The sequence below is a fragment of the Somniosus microcephalus genome, chromosome 6, assembly GCF_052327205.1.
Source record: "Somniosus microcephalus isolate GS21.2 chromosome 6, FLI_Smic_1.0, whole genome shotgun sequence".
In the NCBI taxonomy this organism is placed as follows: Eukaryota; Metazoa; Chordata; class Chondrichthyes; order Squaliformes; family Somniosidae; genus Somniosus; species Somniosus microcephalus.
In genome coordinates, this window is record NC_140992.1 from 241,132,341 (window position 1) to 241,154,032 (window position 21,692).

Genomic DNA, 21,692 nt, shown 5'->3' on the forward strand with positions numbered 1-21,692 from the left:
TTTAGTCTTAAGAAATATATCTAACTCCTTCTTGAATATATTTAATGAATTGGCCTCCACCGCCCTCTGTGGCAGAGAATTCCACAGGTTCACCACTCTCTGGGTGAAGAAATTCCTCCTCATCTCAGTCCTAAATGGCTTACCCCTTATCCTTAGATTATGACCCCTAGTTCTGGACTCCCCGGCCATCGGGAACATCCTTCCTCCATCTAGCCTGTCCAGGCCTGACAGAATTTTATAGGTTTCGATGAGATCCCCTCTCAATCTTCTAAATTCCAGTGAGTATAAGCCCAATCGACACAATCTCTCCTCGTATGTCATTCCTGCCATCCCAGGTATCAGCCTGGTGAATCTTTGCTGCACTCCTTCCATGGCAAGAACATCCTTCCTCAGATAAGGCGACCAAAACTGCACACAATACTCAAGGTGCAGTCTCACCAAGGCCCTGTACAACTGCAGCAAGACATCCTTGTTCCTGTACTCGAACCCTCTCGCTACGAAGGCCAACATACCATTTGCCTTCTTAACCGCCTGCTGCACCTGCATGCTTACCTTCAGCGACTGGTGCACAAGAACACCCAGGTCTCTTTGCACTTCCCCTTCTCCCAATTTATTGCCATTCAAATAATAATCTGCCTTCCTGTTTTTGCCACCAAAGTGGATAACCTCACATTTATCCACATTATAGTGCATTTGCCATGTTCCTGTCAAAATCGTACTGGAGTTTCACGACATCCTCCTCACAGCATACCCTCCCACCCAGCTTTCTGTCGTCTGCAAATTTGGAGATATTACATCCAATTCCCTCGTCTAGATCATTAATATATATCGTGAACAGCTGGGGTCCTAGGACCGATCCCTGCGGTACCCCACAAGTCACTGCCTGCCACTCGGAAAACGACCCGTTTATTCCAACTCTTTGCTTTCTATCTGCCAACCAGTTCTCTATCCGAGTCAATACCTTGCCCCCAATCCCATGTGCCTTAATTTTGCACGCTAATCTCTTATGCGGGACCTTATCGAAAGCCTTCTGAAAGTCCAAATACACCACATCCACTGGTTCTCCCTTATCTATTTTACCAGTTACATCCTCAAAAAATTCCAGTAGATTAGTCAAGCACGATTTACCTTTTGTAAATCCATGTTGACTTTGTCCGATCCTGTCACTGCTTTCCAAGTGCTCTGCTATTACATCTTTTATAATGGACTCTAGCATTTTCCCCACTACTGATGTCAGGCTTACCGGTCTATAATTCCCCGCTTTTTCTCTACCACCTTTTTTGAATAGTGGGGTAACATTAGCTACTCTCCAATCCATGGGTACTGTTCGAGTCTATCGAGTTCTGGAAGATGACCAGCAATGCATCTACTATCTCCAGGGCCACTTCCTTAAGTACCCTAGGATGTAGATTATCAGGCCCTGGGGATTTATCAGCCTTCAATCCAGTCAACTTCCCCAACACCATTTCCTTACAAATACTGATTTCTTTCAGTTCCTCCCTCTCATTAGTCCCTATGTTCCCTGACAGCTCTGGGAGGTTATTTGTGTCCTCCTTTGTGAAGACAGAACCAAAATATGTATTTAATTGGTCTGCCATTTCTTTGTTCCCCATTATAAATTCCCCTGATTCTGACTGTAAGGGACCTACGCTTGACTTCACCAATCTTTTTCTCTTCACATATCTATAAAAGCTTTTACAGTCAGTTTTTATGTTCTCTGCCAGCTTACTTTCATAATCTATTTTCTCCCTCTTAATTAATCCCTTTGTCCTCCTTTGCTGAATCCTAAACTGCTCCCAATCCTCAGGTTTGCTGCTTTTTTTGGCCAATTTATATGTCCTCTCTTTGGATCTTATGCTATCCCTAATTTCCCTTGTTAGCCACGGTTGAGTCACCTTTTTTGATTTATTTTTATGCCAGACTGGGATAAACAAATTCTGTAGTTCATCCATGCGATCTTTGAATGTTTGCCATTGCCTATCCACCGTCAACCCTTTGAGTGACATTACCCAATCAATCCTACCCAACTCGCGTCTCATACCATCATAGTTCCCTTTATTTAAATTCAGGACCTTAGTCTCTGAGTTAACTACTTCACTCTCTATCTTAATGAAGAATTCGATCATATTATGATCGCACCGACCCAAGGGGTCTCGCACAACAAGATTGCTAATTAATCCTTTCTCATTACATAATACCCAGTCTAAGATGGCCTGATCCCTAGATGGTTCCTCGACATATGGGTCCAGGAAACCATCCCGTATACACTCCAGGAATTCCTCCTCCACAGTACTGTTACTAATTTGGTTAGCCCAATCTATATGTAGATTAAAGTCACCCATGATAACTGATGTGCCCTTATTGCACTCTTCTCTAATTTCCCTTTTAATGCCATCCCCAACCTCTGCATTACTGTTTGGGGGTCTATACACCACTCCCACTAACGTTTTCTGCCCCATGGTATTTCTCAGTTCTACCCATACAGATTCCACATCATCGGAGCCAATATCTTTCCTTAAAATTGTGTTAACCCCTTCTTTAACCAGCAATGCTACCCCACCTCCTTTTCCTTTTGGCCTATATTTCCTGAATATTGAATACCCCTGTATGTTGAGTTCCCAGCCTTGGTCACCCTGGAGCCATGTTTCCGTAATCCCAATCATATCATATTCATTTACCTCTATTTGCGCTGCTAATTCATCCTGCTACTGTTTCTTATGTTCTTATGACACTGGGGAGAACTCCCCTGCTCTTCTTCGAAATAGTGCCGTGGGATCTTTTACATCCACCTGAGCGGGCAGACAGGGCCTCCGTTTAACATCACATCCAAAAGATGGCACGTCCGACAGTGCAGCATAAGACATCAGCCTAGATTATGCACTCGAGTCTCTGGAGTGGGGCTTGAACCCACAACCTTCTGACTCCGAGGTGAGAGTGCTCCCATTTGAGGAAAGGCTGACACTCTGGAGTCAAATATCTTGCTCTGGACAGAGAGCAGTGGAATTTATATTGGGATACAAGGAAGGTCATTTTCCCAGGACAGAGGTATTTAAAAAAAAAAAAACAACTCTGATTTAAAAAGCATACCCATATTCTTTCTCGTTATTATTAATTATGTAGGATAGATCATAAGTTACTTAAATTGTGTGAAATTGGATCTTCCTCTTTTTCTTAGTGTATCTTCACTTAAGTCGAAAATACATTTGTTTGTGGTAATGATCTGAATTCTTTTCTAGTTGTTTCTGCTCAGATTGCTGTAATCTCTGGTCAGCTGAAAACTATGATGGACGATGGTGATGATTACACTGCAATGGATAAACCAATCCGATTAGACACTGCCGCACCAAAAGTGAGTCCTCTAGAGTTGGAGGTGAGTGATCTTTTGGATCTGATATTGAATTATTGGTTGAAGGGGCTTTCTAAGGTTCATACTGTTAGCCAATGTTTGTATACAAATATTGGCTGTGTGCGGACAATGTGTGTGTGTGTGTGGGAAATACTTTGTTTAATGTTGCATTTTGTGTGATGATGCAGATTATCGTATAACTTTGTTATCTGGTTGTTTAATTTGTGTAAATTGTTCAGGTGTGATATTGGCACCATTTTCTTGTACTCTACTCCGTGCCCTGAACAGCTTCAGTCCATGTTTCGAAGCATAAGATCAGTTACAGAGTCAGCACGATTTTCATTCTCTGTGGCTCAAAAATATTGTGGTAACAGCTGCTTAGGAAGAACTGGAAATGGAGGCAGGGATACACCATTAACGCTATCCCCCACACCTAACTGTAACATTAAAAGAACCTGCTTCTCCACCTTGTTTAAAACCCAACCAAAGGTAGCTTTGTGCTACTTTCAGCAAGCTTTTGGTAAAGTTCAACAGGTTTTGAAACGGGTCAGCAAACTACCCCTCGAATTCCAGACTCTGCCAATTTTTTCCCCATTTCTTTCTGCTGCCATCTGAAGTGAGAGCTGGACATCTCCTTGTACAAGAGGTAATCAGGGCCAGAGTGGTCTCCTGGACTCGTTTTTGAATTCCTAAGGGGGCCGGAGAGCAATTTTCCAGATCCCCCCCCCAAGCCTAATTGGCCTGGGTGTTTATCTGTTTTTTTTTGCATCTTCTAGGAGATTTCATGGCTTCCTGTTGGCAGGCTGTAAGTAGTGAGGTGCCGCAAGGATCAGTGCTGGGGCCTCAGCTATTTATAATCCATATTAATGACTTGGATGAAGGGACCGAGTGTAATATATCCAAGTTTGCTGATGATACAAAGATAGGTGGGAAAGTAAGCTGTAAAGAGCCTGCAAAGAGATATAGACAGGTTAAGTGAGTGGGCAGTAAGGTGGCAGATGGAGTATAATGTGAGGAAATGTGAGGTTATTCACTTTGGTAGGAAGAACAGAAAAACAGAATCTTTTTTAAATGGTGAGAAACTATTAAATCACAGATCACAGAATCACAGAAACCCCACCGTGCAGATAGAGGCCATTTCGGCCCATCGAGCCTGCACCGACACATATCCCACCCGATCCCCGTAACCCCACGTATTTAATCCCCCTAACACTAAGGGTCAATTTATCATAGCCAATCAACCTAACCCGCACATCTTTGGACTGTGGGAGGAAACCGGAGCACCCGGAGAAAACCCACGCAAACACGGGGAGAATGTGCAAACTCCACACAGACTGTTGGTGTTCAGAGAGATTTCGGTGTCCTCATACAGGAAACGCACAAAGTTAGCATGCAGGTACAGCAAGCAATTAGGAAGACAAATGGCATGTTGGCCTTTATTGCAAGGGGGTTGGAGTATAAGAGTAAGGAAGTCTTGCTACAATTGTACAGGGCCTTGGTGAGACCACACCTGGAGTACTGTGCACAGTTTTGGTCTCCTTATCTGAGGAAGGATATACTTGCCTTGGAGGCGGTGCAATGAAGGTTCAGTAGATTGATCCCTGGGATGAGAGCGTTGTCCTGTGAGGAGCGATTGAGCCTATACTCTCTGGAGTTTAGAAGAATGAAACAGATATGATACTGAGAGGGATTGACAGGGTAGAAGCTGAGTGGATGTTTCCCCTGACTGGAGAGTCTAGAACTAGAAGGCATATCTCAGGATAAGGGGTCGGCCATTTAAGACTGAGATGAGGAGGAATTTCTTCACTCCGAGGGTTGTGAATCTTTGGCATTCTCAACCCCAAAGGGCTGTAGATGTTGAGTATGTTCAAGGCCGAGATTTTTGGGCTCTAGGACAATCGAGGGATATGGGGATAGAGTCATAGAGTTATACAGTACAGAAAGAGGCCCTTCGACCCATCGTGTCCGCGCCGGCCATCAAGCTCTGTCTATTCTAATCCCATTTTCCAGCACTTGGTCCGTAGCCTTGTATGCTATGATGTTTCAAGTGCTCATCTAAATGCTCCTTGAATGTTGTGAGGGTTCCTGCCTCTACCACCCTTTCAGGCAGTGAGTTCCAGATTCCAACCACCCTCTGGGTGAAAAAGTTTTTCCTCAAATCCCCTCTAAACCTCCTGCCCCTTACCTTGAAACTATGCCCCCTGGTTATTGACCCCTCTACTAAGGGGAAAAGTTCCTTTCTATCTACCCTATCTATGCCCCTCATAATTTTGTACACCTCAATCAGGTCCCCCCTCAGCCTTCTCTGCTCTAAGGAAAACAACCCCAGCCTGTCCAGTCTCTCTTCATAGCTGAATAATAATAATAATCATATAATAATAATAATAATAATCAACTTTATTGTCATTGTTAGTGCACAAGTGCAGTACAACGAAATGTAGGCTTGCGGCTCCCGAGAGTGTACATTTAGATTAAGACATTTAAACATTCAACATTCATTTGGCTTGTAATACATTAACATAACCATAATAAAGTGCATTGGCAGATGTGCAGGCTTTAGAGTTTATTTGTGGAGTTCAGTAGGATGACAGCCCTGGGAAAGAAGCTGTTCCTAAATCTGGTCGTTCGGGTGCGAATGCATCTGTAGTGTCTCCCAGATGGCAGGAGAGCGACTGGCTGGGGTGGGTAGGGTCTTTGATGATGGTCCGTGACTAACATCCTGGTGAATCTCCTCTGCACCCTCTCCAATGCAATCACATCCTTCCTAGTGGTGACCAGAACTGCACATAGTATTCCAGCTGTGGCCTAACTAGCATTTTGTACAGCTCCATCATAACCTCCCTGCTCTTGTATTCTATGCCTCGGCTAATGAAGGCAAGTATCCCATATGCCTTTTTAACCACTTTATCTACCTGTCCTGCTGCCTTCAAGGATCTATGTACATGCACACCAAGGTCCCTCGAATCCTCTGTCCTTCCTAGGGTCCTACCATTCATTGTGTATTCCCTTGCCTTGTTAGTCCTCCAAAATGCATCACCTCACACTTTTCAGGGTTAAATTCCATTTGCCACTGTTCTGCCCATCTAACCAACCCGTCTATATCGTCCTGTAGCCTGAGGCTTCCCTCCTCGCAATTTACCACTCCACCAATTTCTGTGTCATCTGCGAACTTACTGATCATACCTCTTGCATTCATATCTAAATCATTAATGTACACTACAAACGGCAAAGGACCCAGCACCGATCCCTGCGCTACACCACTGGACACAGGCTTCCAGTTACAAAAACAACTTTCGACCATCACCCTCTGCCTCCTGCCACTAAGCCAATTTTGGATCCAATGTGCCAAATTGCCCTGAATCCCATGGGCTCTTGCCTTCTTGACTAGCCTCCCATGCGGGACTTTGTCAAAAGCCTTACTGAAGTCCATGTAGACTACATCAACTGCACTACCCTCATCCACACACCTAGTCACCCCCTTGAAAAATTCTATCAAATTGGTTAGACATGATCTCCAAAGCCATGCTGACTATCCTTGATTAATCCTTGCCTCTCTAAGTGGAGACTAAGTCTGTCCTTCAGAATTTTTTCCAATAATTTCCCTACTACTGATGTTAGGCTCACTGGACTGTAATTCTCTGGTTTATCCCTACTACCCTTCTTGAATAATGGTACTACGTTAGCTGTCCTCCAGTCCTCTGGCATCTCCCCTGTGGCCAGAGAGGTTCTGAAAATTTGTGTCGGAGCCCCTGCAATCTCCTCCCTTGCCTCACACAGCAGCCTGGGATACATCTCCTCTGGGCCTGGGGATTTATCCACTTTTAAGCCTGCTAAAACCGCTAGTACCTCCTCCCTCTCAATACTAATTTGTTCAAGTATATCACAATCCCCCTACCTGATTTCTATGCCTTCATTGTCCTTCTCCATAGTGAACACAGATGCAAAATATTCATTTAAAACCTCACCTACATCTTCCGGCTCTGCACACAGATTGCCACTTTGGTCGCTAATGGGCCCTACTCTTTCCCTGGTTATCCTTGTGGTAAACCACTGTTAACTCTGTACATGTCTGTGTGGTAAACCACTGTTAACTCTGTACCGGTCCGGGCATGTCTCCGCCCCTGGCTCCACCCCTAAGCCCGGGTATAAAGGTGACTCACCACCCTTCCCCCCGGGAGCTCTTAGGATGGATCCACTAGCAGAGGCATGCTCCAGTTCTTAGTCAATAAAAGCCTACTTCGTATAAGTTCAACTCGTAGTCTTTGGTGTTGTTGATAGTGCATCAATTTTATTGACTACATTTTCGACATGGAGCAAATCTTGAAGCCGGAACGTTTAGACCTGGATCCTCAAGCAGCAGATGCAGCCAATAACTTTGAACACTGGCTGAGCTGTTTCGAAGCCTTCCTGGAGGCCTCCAGCACTACCGTCACTACAGACGACGCGAAACGGCTTGTCTTGAACTCACGGGTGAGCCACCGAGTCTACTCGATCATCCGAGATGCCACAACTTACGCGGCCGCCATCGCGACGCTAAAGGAACAATACGTGAGACCTGTTAACGAGGTCTACGCCAGACACCTCCTGGCTACCCGAAAACAGCGCCCCGGGGAATCGGGCGCCGAATATTTACTGGCACTGAGAGTCCTCGGCCGGACCTGTAATTGCAAAGCGGTGACGGCCAAGGAATGCATGGAAGACCTGATCCGAGACGCCTACGTAGCCGGCATCAGGTCCAACTATACTCGGCAGAGGCTGCTGGAACAGAGGGGGCTCGACCTGCAGAAGACGGTGGCCCTCGCTAACTCGTTAGACGTGGCCCTCCAGAACATGGACGCCTACCCCCCTGACCGGATGGCCACGTGGATGTCACTGGAGCAGCCATCTTGGGACCCGGTAAGGCCACAAGCCGCCAGCAGCCCAACTACAGCTGCAATGACCAGAGGCCAGAAATGCTACTTCTGCGGCCAGGCCAAGCACCCCAGACAGCAATGCCCAGCAAAGGACGCGACCTGCTCCAAATGCGGCAAGAAAGGCCACTACGCGAGAGTGTGCAGGGCGAAATCGACCCCCAATTCCAGCAGCGCCGCGTGTGAACCGGGCAGGCCGCCATTTTGGACCCCACCAACCACGTGTGAGACGTGCGGGCCGCCATTTTGGGCACCACCAGCCACGGGGGAGCCGCCATCTTGGACACCATTTCGGGACCAGGCCCCCGGCGCGGGCGAATACTACAGCGACCCACCGACCTCGACGATGGCCTCCATCACCCTGGACCAATCTAGGCCCCATCAACTAGCCAGGTCCATGATGAACGTAAAGGTAAATGGCCATGCCACAAATTGCCTTTTCGACTGCGGAAGCACGGAGAGCTTCATCCACCCCGACACGGTGCGACGCTACTCCCTATCGGTTATGCCCACACGCCACCAGGTCTTTATGGCCTCCAAGTCCCATACGGCGGACGTCGGCGGCTACTGTGTAGCGACTCTGACAGTGAACGGCGTGGAGTACAGAGATTTTAAATTCCTCGTCCTGCCACAGCTCTGCGCTCCCGTACTGCTAGGATTAGACTTCCAGTGCCACCTGGAGAGCGTCATGATGGCATATGGCGGGCCCCTGCCCCCACTTAGTCTGCAGCCGGCAGAATTTAAACACGGCGCCGCGCAAAGTATGCAGCCTGTCCACCCTGAAGGTCAAACCCCCCCCCCCCGTTGTTCGCTAACCTCGCCAAAGACTGCAAGCCAATTGCTACTAAAAGCAGGCGGTACAGTGCCGGGGATAGGAGCTTTATTAAATCAGAAGTAGAAAGACTCCTGAGGGAAGGGATTATCGAGGGCAGCACCAGCCCATGGCGAGCCCAAGTGGTGGTAGTGAAGACCGGCGAAAAACAGCGCCTGGTTATTGATTACAGCCAGACGATCAATCGATACACGCAATTAGATGCATACCCACTTCCCCGCATATCTGACACGGTCAACCAAATAGCACAATACCGGGTATTCTCGACGATTGATCTGAAGTCGGCATACCACCAGCTCCCCATCAGGCCTGAGGACCACCAGTACACGGCCTTCGAGGCTGACGGTCGCCTCTACCACTTCCTCCGAGTCCCCTTCGGCGTCACCAACGGGGTCTCGGTCTTCCAAAGGGAGATGGACCGGATGGTTGACCAGAACGCGCTGCAGGCCACCTTCCCCTATCTAGACAACGTCACCATCTGCGGCCATGACCGGCAGGACCACGACGCCAACCTAGAAAAATTCCTCCGTACGGCCCAACGGCTGAATCTGACATACAACAGAGAAAAATGTATGTTCCGCACCACGCGCCTCGCTATTCTTGGCTGCGTCGTGGAAAACTGAGTCATCGGCCCCGACCCCGACCGAATGCGCCCCCTCCTGGAACTACCCCTCCCCCACTGCCTAAAAGCCCTGAAGAGATGCCTAGGGTTCTTCTCTTACTACGCCCAGTGGGTGCCCAACCATGCGGACAAAGCCCGGCCCCTCATCAAGTCAACCTCCTTCCCCCCTGACGGCAGAGGCCCGTGCGGCCTTCACCCTCATAAAAGAGGACATTGCGAAGGCCACAATGCACGCAGTGGATGAGTCCATCCCTTTCCAAGTGGAGAGCGATGCATCCGACTTCGCCCTCGCCGCAACCCTTAACCAGGCAGGGAGACCCGTGGCCGCCTTTTCACGGACCCTCCAGGGCCCCGAAATTCGACACTCCTCAGTCGAGAAGGAGGCCCAGGCGATAGTGGAGGCTGTACGGCACTGGAGGCATTACCTGGCCGGTAAACGTTTCACCCTGCTCACTGACCAACGGTCAGTAGCATTTATGTTTAACAACAGACAAAGGGGGAAAATCAAAAATGATAAGATATTGCGGTGGAGGATCGAGTTATCCACCTACAACTACAATATCTTATACCGGCCCGGGAAACTTAATGAGCCCCCAGACGCCCTATCACGTGGGACATGTGCCAACGCACAAGTCAATAGGCTACGGACCCTCCACAATGATCTCTGCCACCCGGGGGTCACCAGGTTCTTCCATTTTATTAAAGCTCGCAACCTGCCTTACTCCATCGAGGAGGTCAGGACCATGACCAGGAACTGCCAGGTCTGTGCCGAATGCAAACCGCATTTTTATAGGCCAGACAGGGCACACCTGATTAAAGCCACCCGCCCCTTCGAACGTCTCGGCGTCGATTTCAAGGGGCCCCTTCCCTCCTCTGACCGCAACACGTACTTCCTCAATATTATTGACGAGTACTCCCGTTTCCCCTTCACCATCCCCTGCCCGGACATGACCAGCGCCACAGTCATCAGGTGCCTCAACGACCTGTTCGCCATATTTGGCTTCCCCAATTACATCCACAGCGACGGGCTCGTTGTTCATGAGCGACGCACTGCGCCAGTACCTGCTCGAGAAGGGCATAGCCACGAGCAGGACTACCAGCTACAACCCCCGGGGTAACGGACAGGTAGAGAGGGAGAACGCAACGGTGTGGAAGACCGCCATGCTTGCCCTAAAATCCAAGGGCCTCCCAATCTCCCGCTGGCAAGATGTCCTCCCCGATGCGCTCCACTCCATACGATCACTGCTCTGTACTGCCACAAACGCCACCCCTCACGAGAAGATTTTCGTCTTCCCCAGGAAATCCACCTCGGGGACATCACTACCGCCATGGCTGACGTCTCCGGGACCCGTCCTGCTCAGGAAACACGTGAGGAGCCATAAGACGGACCCCCTGGTCGAAAAGGTTCACCTCCTCCACGCCAACCCACAGTACGCCTACGTGGCGTATCCTGACGGGCGGGAGGACACAGTCTCAATTCGAGACCTCGCACCCTCAGGTACCACCCGAAACACCATCGATCACCATCCACTACCTCCACCCACCACCACTACCCACGACGCACCACCGGGGTGTCTACCAAGAACTGATGACATGCCGGTGCCATCCCTACCCCGAGAGGACGACACGCCAGTGCTCCGTCCCACGCGAGAAGCGGCCGCGGGCAAAGAACCGCTGCAACCGGCACCACGAAGATCATTACGGCAGACAAGACCCCCGGAGAGACTTTCGTATACGAACTTTTGAAACACTTCACCCCGCCGGACTCTTTTTTTTAAATGAGGGGTGAATGTGGTAAACCACTGTTAACTCTGTACATGTCTGTGTGGTAAACCACTGTTAACTCTGTACAGGTCCGGGCATGTCTCCGCCCCTGGCTCCACCCCTAAGCCCGGGTATAAAGGTGACTCACCACCCTTCCCCCCGGGAGCTCTTAGGATGGATCCACTAGCAGAGGCATGCTCCAGTTCTTAGTCAATAAAAGCCTACTTCGTATAAGTTCAACTCGTAGTCTTTGGTGTTGCTGATAGTGCATCAATCCTCTTGCCCTTAATATACTTAAAAGACACCTTGAGATTTTCCTTTTGGGTGGGAAGGTGGAGTTGAGGTTGAAGATCAGCCATGATCTTATTGAATGGTGGAGCAGGCTTGAAGGACCATATGGCCTACTCCTGCTCCTAATTCTTATGTTCTGGGGGGGGGGTGGGGGAGGGGTGCCAAGCGTATGTATTGTGGTGCAAAAGGCATCACAACTGTGGTAGCATAGTGCTTATGTTACTTGACTAGTATTCCAGAGGCCTAGACTAATGATCCGGAGACGTGAGTAGAAATCCCACCACGGCAGCTGGAGAATTTAAATAAATCTGGAATTAAAAAATATTACCTGTAATGGTGACCATGAAACTACGGGATTGTCGTAAAAAACCACCTGGTTCGCTAATGTCCTTTAGGGAAGGAAACTTGCTGTCTTTATCTAGTCTGGCCTATGTGATTCCAGACCCACAGCAATGTGGTTGACTTTTAACTGCCCTTTGAAATGGCCTAGCAAGCCACTCGGTTGTATTCAAGAAGGTGGCTCACCGCCACCACGTTCTCCAGGGCAATTAGGGATGGGCAATTAATGCTGGCCTTGCCGGCGACGCCCACATCCCAAGTTTAAAAAAAGACTGGATGGGATGTGCTGGGCTGGATGGACCAGTCGGTCTTTTCCTGTCTGTCATTTTTCGTACATTCGTAAATGCTTTGCCTAGGAGCAATAGCCAAAGCGGATCTGTCCCGGGCCTCCTGCTGTTCACATTATTGATGAATGTTAAGAATTCACAGAAGAGCGATGAGGGCAATTCTAGTCCTTTTAGTGGTTTAAGTTCTGAAGAATGACTCGGGTGATTGAATTTATTTTCGCCAGAGAAAAGAAAACTGAGAATGTGTGTGATGCAGGTGTTCAGAATAAAGAGGTAGCGTTTCAGCAGACTATTTAGCTTGGTCAGTGATCACAGAATGGTTACAAAGTTCACAAGCCTGGAAGGAGATGAGAGATTTTCCCATAGGATAGTGCTTGTGGAACAGACTGTCAGATAATGTAGTTCATTCTAGGTCCATTCAAACCCTTAAGATGGAATTGGATCACGACCTGTTGAGAAAGTGGATTGAACAGTATCGAGGTATTAATGGCTCTGAGAGTTGGGAATAGAGTAGAAGGATCTTAGGTAAGTGGGAAAAGGAAAAGAAGAGTCATGATTGAGATATCATGCATGGACTGAGTGGCTGATGAGCCCAGTGGCCTGTTCTCATTCTAAGTTTGATTTTTTTTCTTGTAAATGATGTGTCATTAGTGAAAATAAAAATTGTATTACTCAGATAGTGTTTCATAAGAAATAGGAGCAGGAGTAGGCCATTCAGCCCTTCGTGCCTGCTCCGATATTCAATAAGATCGTGACTGATCTACCTCGACTCCACCTTCCCGCACTATCCCCATATTGTTTAATTCCCTTAGTATCCAAAAATCTATTCATCTCTGTCTTGAATATACTCAATGACTGAGCATCCACAGCCCTCTGGGGTAGAGAATTCCAAAGTTTCACAACCCTTTGAGTGAAGAAATTTCTCCTCAACTCAGTCCTAAATGGCCAACCCCTTATTCTGAGACTGTGACCCTAGTTCTGGACTCCCCAGCCAGGGGAAACATGCCCCCTCAAGCGGCCCAGCAAGCCACAATGCATTTCAAATCTTTACCATCCTGGAAATCCATTTGACTGTACACTAGTAAGGTTGAAAATACTGATTATTTCTATAGTCATAAGACTACATAATTGTTGTAATTTGTGCTTCTAACAGATGCCAAAACAGCTTTGGAAAAGGGATAAATAATCTATTTCAGGCTGTGCTGTAACTATGTGTTTATACTTGCAGGTCAGAGACCTCCTGTTGAAGAGCTTTTGTCAGACATTTCTTACAGCTTCAAACTTCAACCCACCACAGAGGTAAGACACTGTTGTGAATTAAGCAGCAATGAGCACAGGTAAATTGAATGGCAGGAAAAACATCACTTCTACTACTCATTAGGAAACGGGTATTGGTCTCTGCATCAAACTCAACCTGTTGTCATATGTGGTAAAAAAGCAGCAAATGGCCTAAAACCTGTTCACTGAGTAGTGCTATTTGTCTGTGTGAATATCTGTTGTCTCTAACTGAAAACAATTATTTAGAAATATAAATATGTACTTGTGTAGAGATTTGAACAAAAATCCACATCTAACTTTGTTTCAGACAGAATCTGTTTTATTGATGGAGATCCTGATGTACAAATCCTAGTTCCGAACAACATCTTGTTTATTTTAACTTGCTAATACAACCTGATTCCTTTGCATTATATTTGATTTTTTTAAAAACACTTTCAAAGCTGACACTTTCCTGTTGGCTTCCTCTCCCCCCCCAGATTAAGCATAGTTTCCTAGCCCAAAAGACAACCTTCTCTTAGATATCTGCTACTCCACAAGGTATCTGGAGCTGTTTCTGTAATTCACTGAGCCGTGGCTCAGTGGGTAGCGCACTCACCTCTGAGTCGGAAGGCTGTGGGTTTCAAGCCCCACACCAGAGACTTGAGTACAAAATCTAGACTGACGCTCTAGTGCAGTACCGAGGTAGTGCTGCTCTGTCGAAGGTGCCATCTTTCAGATGAGACGTTAAACCGAGGCCCCATCTGTCCTCAGATGGCCGTAAAAGTTCCCACGGCACTATTTCGAACAAGAGCAGGGGAGTTCTCCTTAGTGTCCTGGCCAATATTTATCCCTCAACCAACATCACTTTTAAAAAAAAAAAACGAATTATCTGGTCATTATCCTTGCTGTGCGCAAATTGGCTGCTGTGTTTCAAACAGCGACTACACTTCAAGGCTGTAAAGCTTAATGGTTAATTAGGTACAGAAAGACCTGGAGAAATTGTACTGCCTTGTAATCATCCCTGGTTATCTATTGCTCTCTTGTGTAATGCAAGGTGCAGTAGTTTTGATTCTGAGCTGCAAATACTCTTCATACATTAGAGGTAATGAGAAAAAAACTACAAATGCTGAAAATGTGAAACAAAAACACACAATTCTGAAAAAACATAATGGATATATCAGCATTTGAAAAGAGAAAAATGGGTTAACATTTTAGGTACACACTCTTCATCTGATTTGTCCCATAGGGTTCTACCCAAAACAATCGAGCGTTTCACTTTTCAGATGCAGACCTTTTTATTTCTGCTTCTTGTACGTATGTATGTATTTTTTTTTTTGTTTTTTTTTTACAGACAAGGCGAATGGGCCTCTCTGTTTGTGAAAATGTTGTGTGGTCACAGGAGACTTTTACATGTAGTTCTTACCCGAGTCCTGCACCTGACCAGTCACCAGGTAAGAGAACAGCACATCGTAAGCACCAGAAGAGTTCTGCAGTGTTAAGGCAGGAGATTAAAAGGGGTTTGTTTTCTTGCTGGAGGTGGCAATTGGAGATTCTGTTTCCTGATATAACAGCTAATGCACAACATGCAGACCTTCAGGCAGTTAGGAATACCACAATAAAGAATAATAACAGAATATTTTTAAGTTTAATAATTATTTCTACCAGACAAAATTAAAGTGCTTGCTGTCTGAACTATTTTGGAGATGTTATTATGTCCCTTTTAGCAGTCCAAAATAACCTGTTGGTCTCTAACGCTTATTCAAACTTCAAAACTTACTTTATTAATAAATGGCATAAAAATTCTAATTATCTTCTCATTTTACCTCTGAATCTATACAGGAGATGTTTTTGCACAATTACAATCCTTTTGTTTTGTTTTTTGTAAGGGTTCTTCTCTGGGTGATGTTCACATTTTAGGACTGGCTGCTTTCACAGTTCACCTACACATCTTGCAGATCTCCCTTTCACTGGTGAACTCCGGTGTACATTTGCCACAATCAGCCAGTAAAGAAGGAGTTTCCTTTGCTGAGCACTTAAACCAGTTCCTCACCTGTAGGACTGGAGAATCTTCAACATTCTGTATGAGGTAAGTGAAGAATGTGTGTTGTGCAGAGACAGGCCTGGTTTAAAGTGTTGGGCACAATGATCAATGAAGGAGAAATTCAAAGCCATGAAATTTGGCAAGAGAAAAAGTAAGAACTATAAATACTCAGTAGGAATATACTGAAACTATCAGAGGAGGAGAGATATCGATGGACAGGCCACTAACACCATCAGCCCAGTGTTCCCATGAGGTAAAGTAAGCAAACAAATGTTGGTTTACATAGAAAAAGGTACAACCTATAAATCAAAAAGGATCATTTTAAAATTGTACGTGGCATGAGAGAGACCATACCTGGCAGAACTAGCCCCGCCTCTAGCCAAGCTGTTCCAGTACAGCTCCAACACTGGCATCTACCCAGTAAAGTGGAAAACTGCCCAGGTATGTCCTGTCCACAAAAACCAGGACAAATCCAATCCGACCAATTACCTCCCCATCAGCCTACTCTTAATCATCAGCAAAGTGATGGAAGGAGTCGTCGACAGTGCTATCAAGTGGCACTTACTCAGCAATAATCTACTCATGATGCTGAGTTTGGGTTCCGCCCACTCGGCACCAGACCTCATTACAGCCTTGGTCCAAACATGCACAAAAGAGCTGAATTTCAGAGGCGAGATGAGAGTGACTGCCCTTGACATCAAGGCAGCATTTGACCGAGTGTGGCACCAAGGTCAGAGTTTGGGTATTCTGCATATTCACCCGTACCTTGGGTATTCATCTCCTAACTCCCCAAAGCCTTTCCACAAGGCACAAGTCAGGAGTATAATGGAATACTCTCCACTTGCCTGGATGAGTGCCGCTCCAACAACACTTGGGAAGCTCGACACCATCCAGGACAAAGCAGCCTGCTTGATCGGCACCCCATCGACCACCGTAAACATTCACTCCCTCTACCACCGGCGCACTGTGGCTGCAGTGTATACCATCTACAAGATGCACTGCAGCAACTCGCCAAGGCTTCTGACAGCACCTAGAAGGACAAGGGCAGCAGGTGCATGGGAACACCACCACCTGCAAGTTCCCCTCCAAGTCTCTCACAATCCTGACTTGGAAGTATATCGCCGTTCCTTCATTTTCGCTGGGTCAAAATCCTGGAACTCCCTACCTAACAGCACTGTGGGAGTACCTTCACCACACGGACTGCAGCGGTTCAAGAAGGGAGCTCACCACCACCTTCTCGAGGGAAATTAAGGATGAGCAATAAATGCTGGCCTTACCAGCGACGCCCACATCCCATGAATGAATAAATAAAATAAAAAATGTCTCTCTTTGTTCTCCAACTTTAAAAGGGATATTATATGACTAGAAAAAGGATTTAGCAGGGGTTACGAGATTAGTAGCAAAATTTAGAGGACTGAGTTATGAAGAACAATTGCATATCCTGGCATTTTTCTCAAAGATTAAGGGGCAACTTGCTGGAAATTTTTCAGGGTATATTTATACAGTAGCTTTATCATTGCTGTGAAGTTGTGGTATACCTTTGGAGATGGCCCCCAACCAGATGTCTTGTGGCAGATATAGTCTTGCTGCAGTTGGGTTTATGGAATATTAACCTCAGTTTAACTGGTTTGAAAAATGCATAAGGAGCCCCCAGAACATGTTTTAAACTTGCCTAGTTTTGATTTAAATTGGAGGATGTTCCTGTCCATGTTATTTAAATAATTGACATTTTAACTGCAGGGAGGGCAGCTGTGTGCATGCCTGTAACCCTGTAATAAAGCATTCTCCTGGGCAGGAAGATTGCAGCTGGAGCAGACCGCATAGATGAGCGACTGGCTGAAAAGTGATGCTGCAGCTGGTCTGGGATTGGGAGCTGCAGCATAAATGCACAGGATTCGAGAACCGGGGCAGAGATTCATGATGGAGAACTCGAGTAAATGGGCAGAGCAGGGAGAATTTATTTAGCAAGAGAATGATTGACTGAGGGAACACACTGCCGGTGCAGGTCGTTGAACAGTGAACGTTTGGGTTTTTAAGAAGAGAAATGGGCAGGTTCTTGAGATCAGAAAAGGTTACTTGTTGCTCACTTTTATAAATAATGGAGATATCTGACAGGAAAGAAAAGGATATTGGGCCAGAAATTCGGGTTGGAGGCTTCCCGCGGGCGCAAGCCCCCGACCTGCACTTAGCGCGCCTGCCGTTGTGCTGTGGGGCCGCGTGGAATTCCGATCCTGGGCCTCCTCCAGCTGCCGGTGTGCAGTGGTTGCGTATCCCAGGGGCGCAGCTAGTTCGCAGCGTCCCCTGGGATCACGTGGGCCATGGAGACCCAATCGGAGCAGGGAATCGCCATTCATAGATTTGACAGGAAGACCTTTCAAATCTATGACTTCCTGTCAAATCTATGAATAGAGATCGGCCCCAAAACCTAAGTAAAACTTCAAATAATTTTTTTTAAAAACACCATTTTTAAAATAACTATAAATTACATAAATTTTAATTTTTGTTTTAAATAGTTAATTTTTGAAAAAATTAATTAAAGTTTTTAACAGGGCTAAAAATAAACTTGCGTTTCTTTAAAGTATTTTAAAATGATAAACCTGTGGAAAAAATGTTTTAATTTTACTTAATTAACCTCTTACCTTGTTAAAAGCAGGCCTTGTGACTGCTTTTTTCACACGTAGCTGCTAGGGACTTGCCTGCACGGAGAAACCTGTTTTTAAAAAAAAAAAAAAAAAAAAAAATCGGAAGTTCCAGGCGTACGCGCTGCCTCTCCGGCGCACGCGTTTGACCTGTGAATCCCTTCCTTCAAGGGAACGGAAGTTCCGGTTTCCAGCACATGCGCAGTGCATGCACGAAACTGGCACTTTCGTTGGCCCTACGCGTGAGTACACAGCGCGCACTCACCCATGGGGACCCGAATTTCTGGCCCATTAGATGGGCAGGCTAGATTGACAAAAAACATTACTATGGTACCAAGATTTTATATAATAGGAAAATTTATTGTATTATTCCTATTGCATTGTGGTAGCTACTGGTGAGCCCCTCAAACAGTTTGAACCTCAAAAAACTCACTTTTTTAACATTTTCATTTTCTCTGTTTATATGGGTTCACCTGCCTCTTGAAGGAGGCACGTGGGTCTTTGTCACCAAAACTATTATGCAGTGTTGTGGTAAGCATGAATATACGGCCCACACAGTGCTAGTCCTGTTACACATCTCCCGAAAAGTATAAAAGAATTGTCCACGGGGAGACCAATACAGCTGAATTCCAATGTCCGACATCAGGTTTAGATTCTCGTATTCTAAAATCAAGCGTGGGATGAGCTGCCTGGTCCTGATCTGCGCAAACCTTTCATCTTTTGCCCTCTACACTTCGTGCCCCTCCCCTCAACTATATCGGTAGTTTTTAAAATCATTTTTACGGTGATTAGTTTGCAGATACTACAGAAAGCTGAGAAGAACAATTATTCCCAGCTTGACAGAGAATCTACCTTTAAGGAAAAGTTTGTTTTTCCTCCACTGTCGCTGTTCTTTTTTCCTAAAAAAAAAGACACCCTATGTTTGTAGCTAGTGCAAATACTGATATATTGTTTGCACTGACCTAAAAATCAGCACTTGATTTTAATCCCAGCAATGGCAGGAGGTTTATAAATCACCCCCTTCCCCCTGGTTTGAAAGTTAATTAAAGCTGGATGAAAGTGCAGCATTTACATCGGATTTTATAGTACCTGCCCTTGCCTTACCACTCTGCACAATCTGTGTATATATGTGTGTGAAAAATCTTTGAGCTACGTGTCCCTTTTATAATCTGTTAATGGTGCTCCTTTTTTTCTGGCAGGTTTTGTACAGCAGCAGTTGCTTATGCAGTCTGCTTATCATCATCCGCATCATCAATTGATATAATAAAACAGTCTGTTCCTTCTGGGTTCGTGCAAAAGGTGAAGTATTTTGTCAGCAAGTATATGGCTGTACTTAGTTCTTTGATCTACTTTACAAGGCAATGACTGCCTTCCTCTGGTTTGGAAATCTGGTACGGAGTTAATTTTGATTGATCCCTTTAAAACTATATACAACCATTACGAGACCAAATTGCTGTATTGTCTCAGCCAGTCTTCTAACTCCTGACCGTTGCCATGACTACTTCTAGTAAAAAATTTATTGTAACATCTCTAAAGTGAACACATTGGCCCAGATTTTGCGGTCAGTGGCAAAGGAACGGTGCTCGCCATTCATCACGTTTACAGCTGCCCATAGATTTTTTTGTGGGCTTTTGAGCGGCAACTTATGGTAATTAGAGAGATCCTTTTCAGCGCAGTGCCCTCTACTGGGGATCTGTGGGGTGTGTGAGCAGGAAAATCAACAGCGTGTCTTTTCAACCAATCAGATTGAAGAATCTTCACTGAGACACGCAGAGTCTAAACCAAGAACTATAAATTAGAATATTTAATTCAATGTAAAATCACGTTCAGAAAGCGAAATAAAGCGAGGGAAAGAAAGATGGGATTAAGAGGGAGAGATTAAAGAGACCGAAAGAAAAAGTTAAAAAAAATTGTTTTATTTTTTGAAATCTCCAACAATTATTAAATTCTGAAGGAATGAGACTCCACACTTGTAAAATTAAAATTTCAGGGCCAGAGAGGTGGTTTGGCAGTAATTAAGACTTGCCATGCTGTTAAAAATTCACTTACACCTGAATGCACCAGCCCTAACTTTTTCTGGCATGTTTAATGGGTAACTAGTGGGTAAGTACCGCAACTTCATGCCCTTCATTTATTTTAGTGCCAAATCTATTGGCTAGGCACCATTGTAGCAAAGTTTGTGGAGGAGTTGGACAGCAACTTCCAGATTTCCGCATTTAACTGCGCATGTGCGGACGCCGGAAGTTGCTGTCCGATTTACTCCATAATAACGGTGGGTGCTGATAGCCTCACCATTATTCCTATCGCAAAATCCGCTATTTCACAGCAGCGTTGTTTATTTTTTTGTCTTTTAGCTACTGTATCTAATTCCACGACTGATTCCAAAGTCTCGGCAAGAACAGGGAGATGTAGTGGAATCTACATGGAATAATCTTGTTGGTCTTCATTCAAATTGGACCACTGCAGCGCTTTCAATATTTAAACACCGTACATTCAAAGAGCTTGTGAGGGTGAAAGTTTTCCAGGTAACTGAATATGTAGCTCTGCAGACTGAGTTTGGAGATATTGGATTAATTGGTAAAATAGCCTTGATCTGCAATTAAACCAACAATCATCTGTAGATTGAATTGTGATGTTTTAAACTGAAAACATAAAGGAGTTTAAACTCATCTTGGACGGTCGTACAAAGCAGGTGACAGCAAATTGGTGGTCCCTTTTGCCTTTCGTCCAATTTACTTCCATCAAAAAGAAAATCGGAGAGTGTGCAAAACGGGCTCCCAATTCACTATCGCATAATTAGCGTGACAGACCAAGACTAATTCATACCCCATGGTGTCATGTGATGGATGCAATATTATTACCACATTTTTCTATACTATTGAGCAAAGTGAATGCTTGAGAAAATGTAACTAACAGCATTAGGGGAAGAAAGTTCAATCAACTTCAGAAAATGGTAAAAAGACAGTCTCACCAGTCACCTGACTAAAGCTTTGTTACAGGCAGTGCTTTTCATGTGTTTCTGGATTTATGTGCTGCTGATTAAATTAATGTTCGTTGCTCTATACTTGATGCCTAATCACGTGTTGAGAAGTTCAAAATATAGCCTGTGTAGATGCATATTTTGCTATATATCAAGAAGCTAGATGTGTGTATTATTGAGTTTAAAAGGAAAAGTCCGACCCAACTCTTTGGACTCATTGCCTCTCCTTTTCTAGCTAATGTTCCATGATTGGTTGATGTCTGAACTGGCCATCCAACCAGACAAAGATATACTATCTGACCTAGACAGGTAAATATCCTCATTGACTCTAAAGTAAACGTGGAAGATGCTTTTTCCCCCCCAGTATATTGAATACTAAATACC

At 45.5% G+C, this 21,692-nt stretch overlaps 1 protein-coding gene across 7 annotated transcripts in view; it reads left to right on the forward strand.

The window, feature by feature from the left end:
- Positions 1–21,692, forward strand: part of fanca (FA complementation group A) — a 93,294-nt gene that overhangs the window by 45,770 nt on the left and 25,832 nt on the right. For all 7 annotated transcript variants that reach the window (XM_085991630.1, XM_085991629.1, XM_085991628.1 and 4 more), the window contains exons 23-29: positions 3,237–3,370; positions 13,620–13,690; positions 15,000–15,099; positions 15,535–15,734; positions 19,528–19,627; positions 20,683–20,853; positions 21,544–21,617. In XM_085991630.1, coding sequence (XP_085847756.1) covers positions 3,237–3,370; positions 13,620–13,690; positions 15,000–15,099; positions 15,535–15,734; positions 19,528–19,627; positions 20,683–20,853; positions 21,544–21,617 — 850 coding nt within the window. The remainder of the gene's footprint in view (positions 1–3,236; positions 3,371–13,619; positions 13,691–14,999; positions 15,100–15,534; positions 15,735–19,527; positions 19,628–20,682; positions 20,854–21,543; positions 21,618–21,692) is intronic.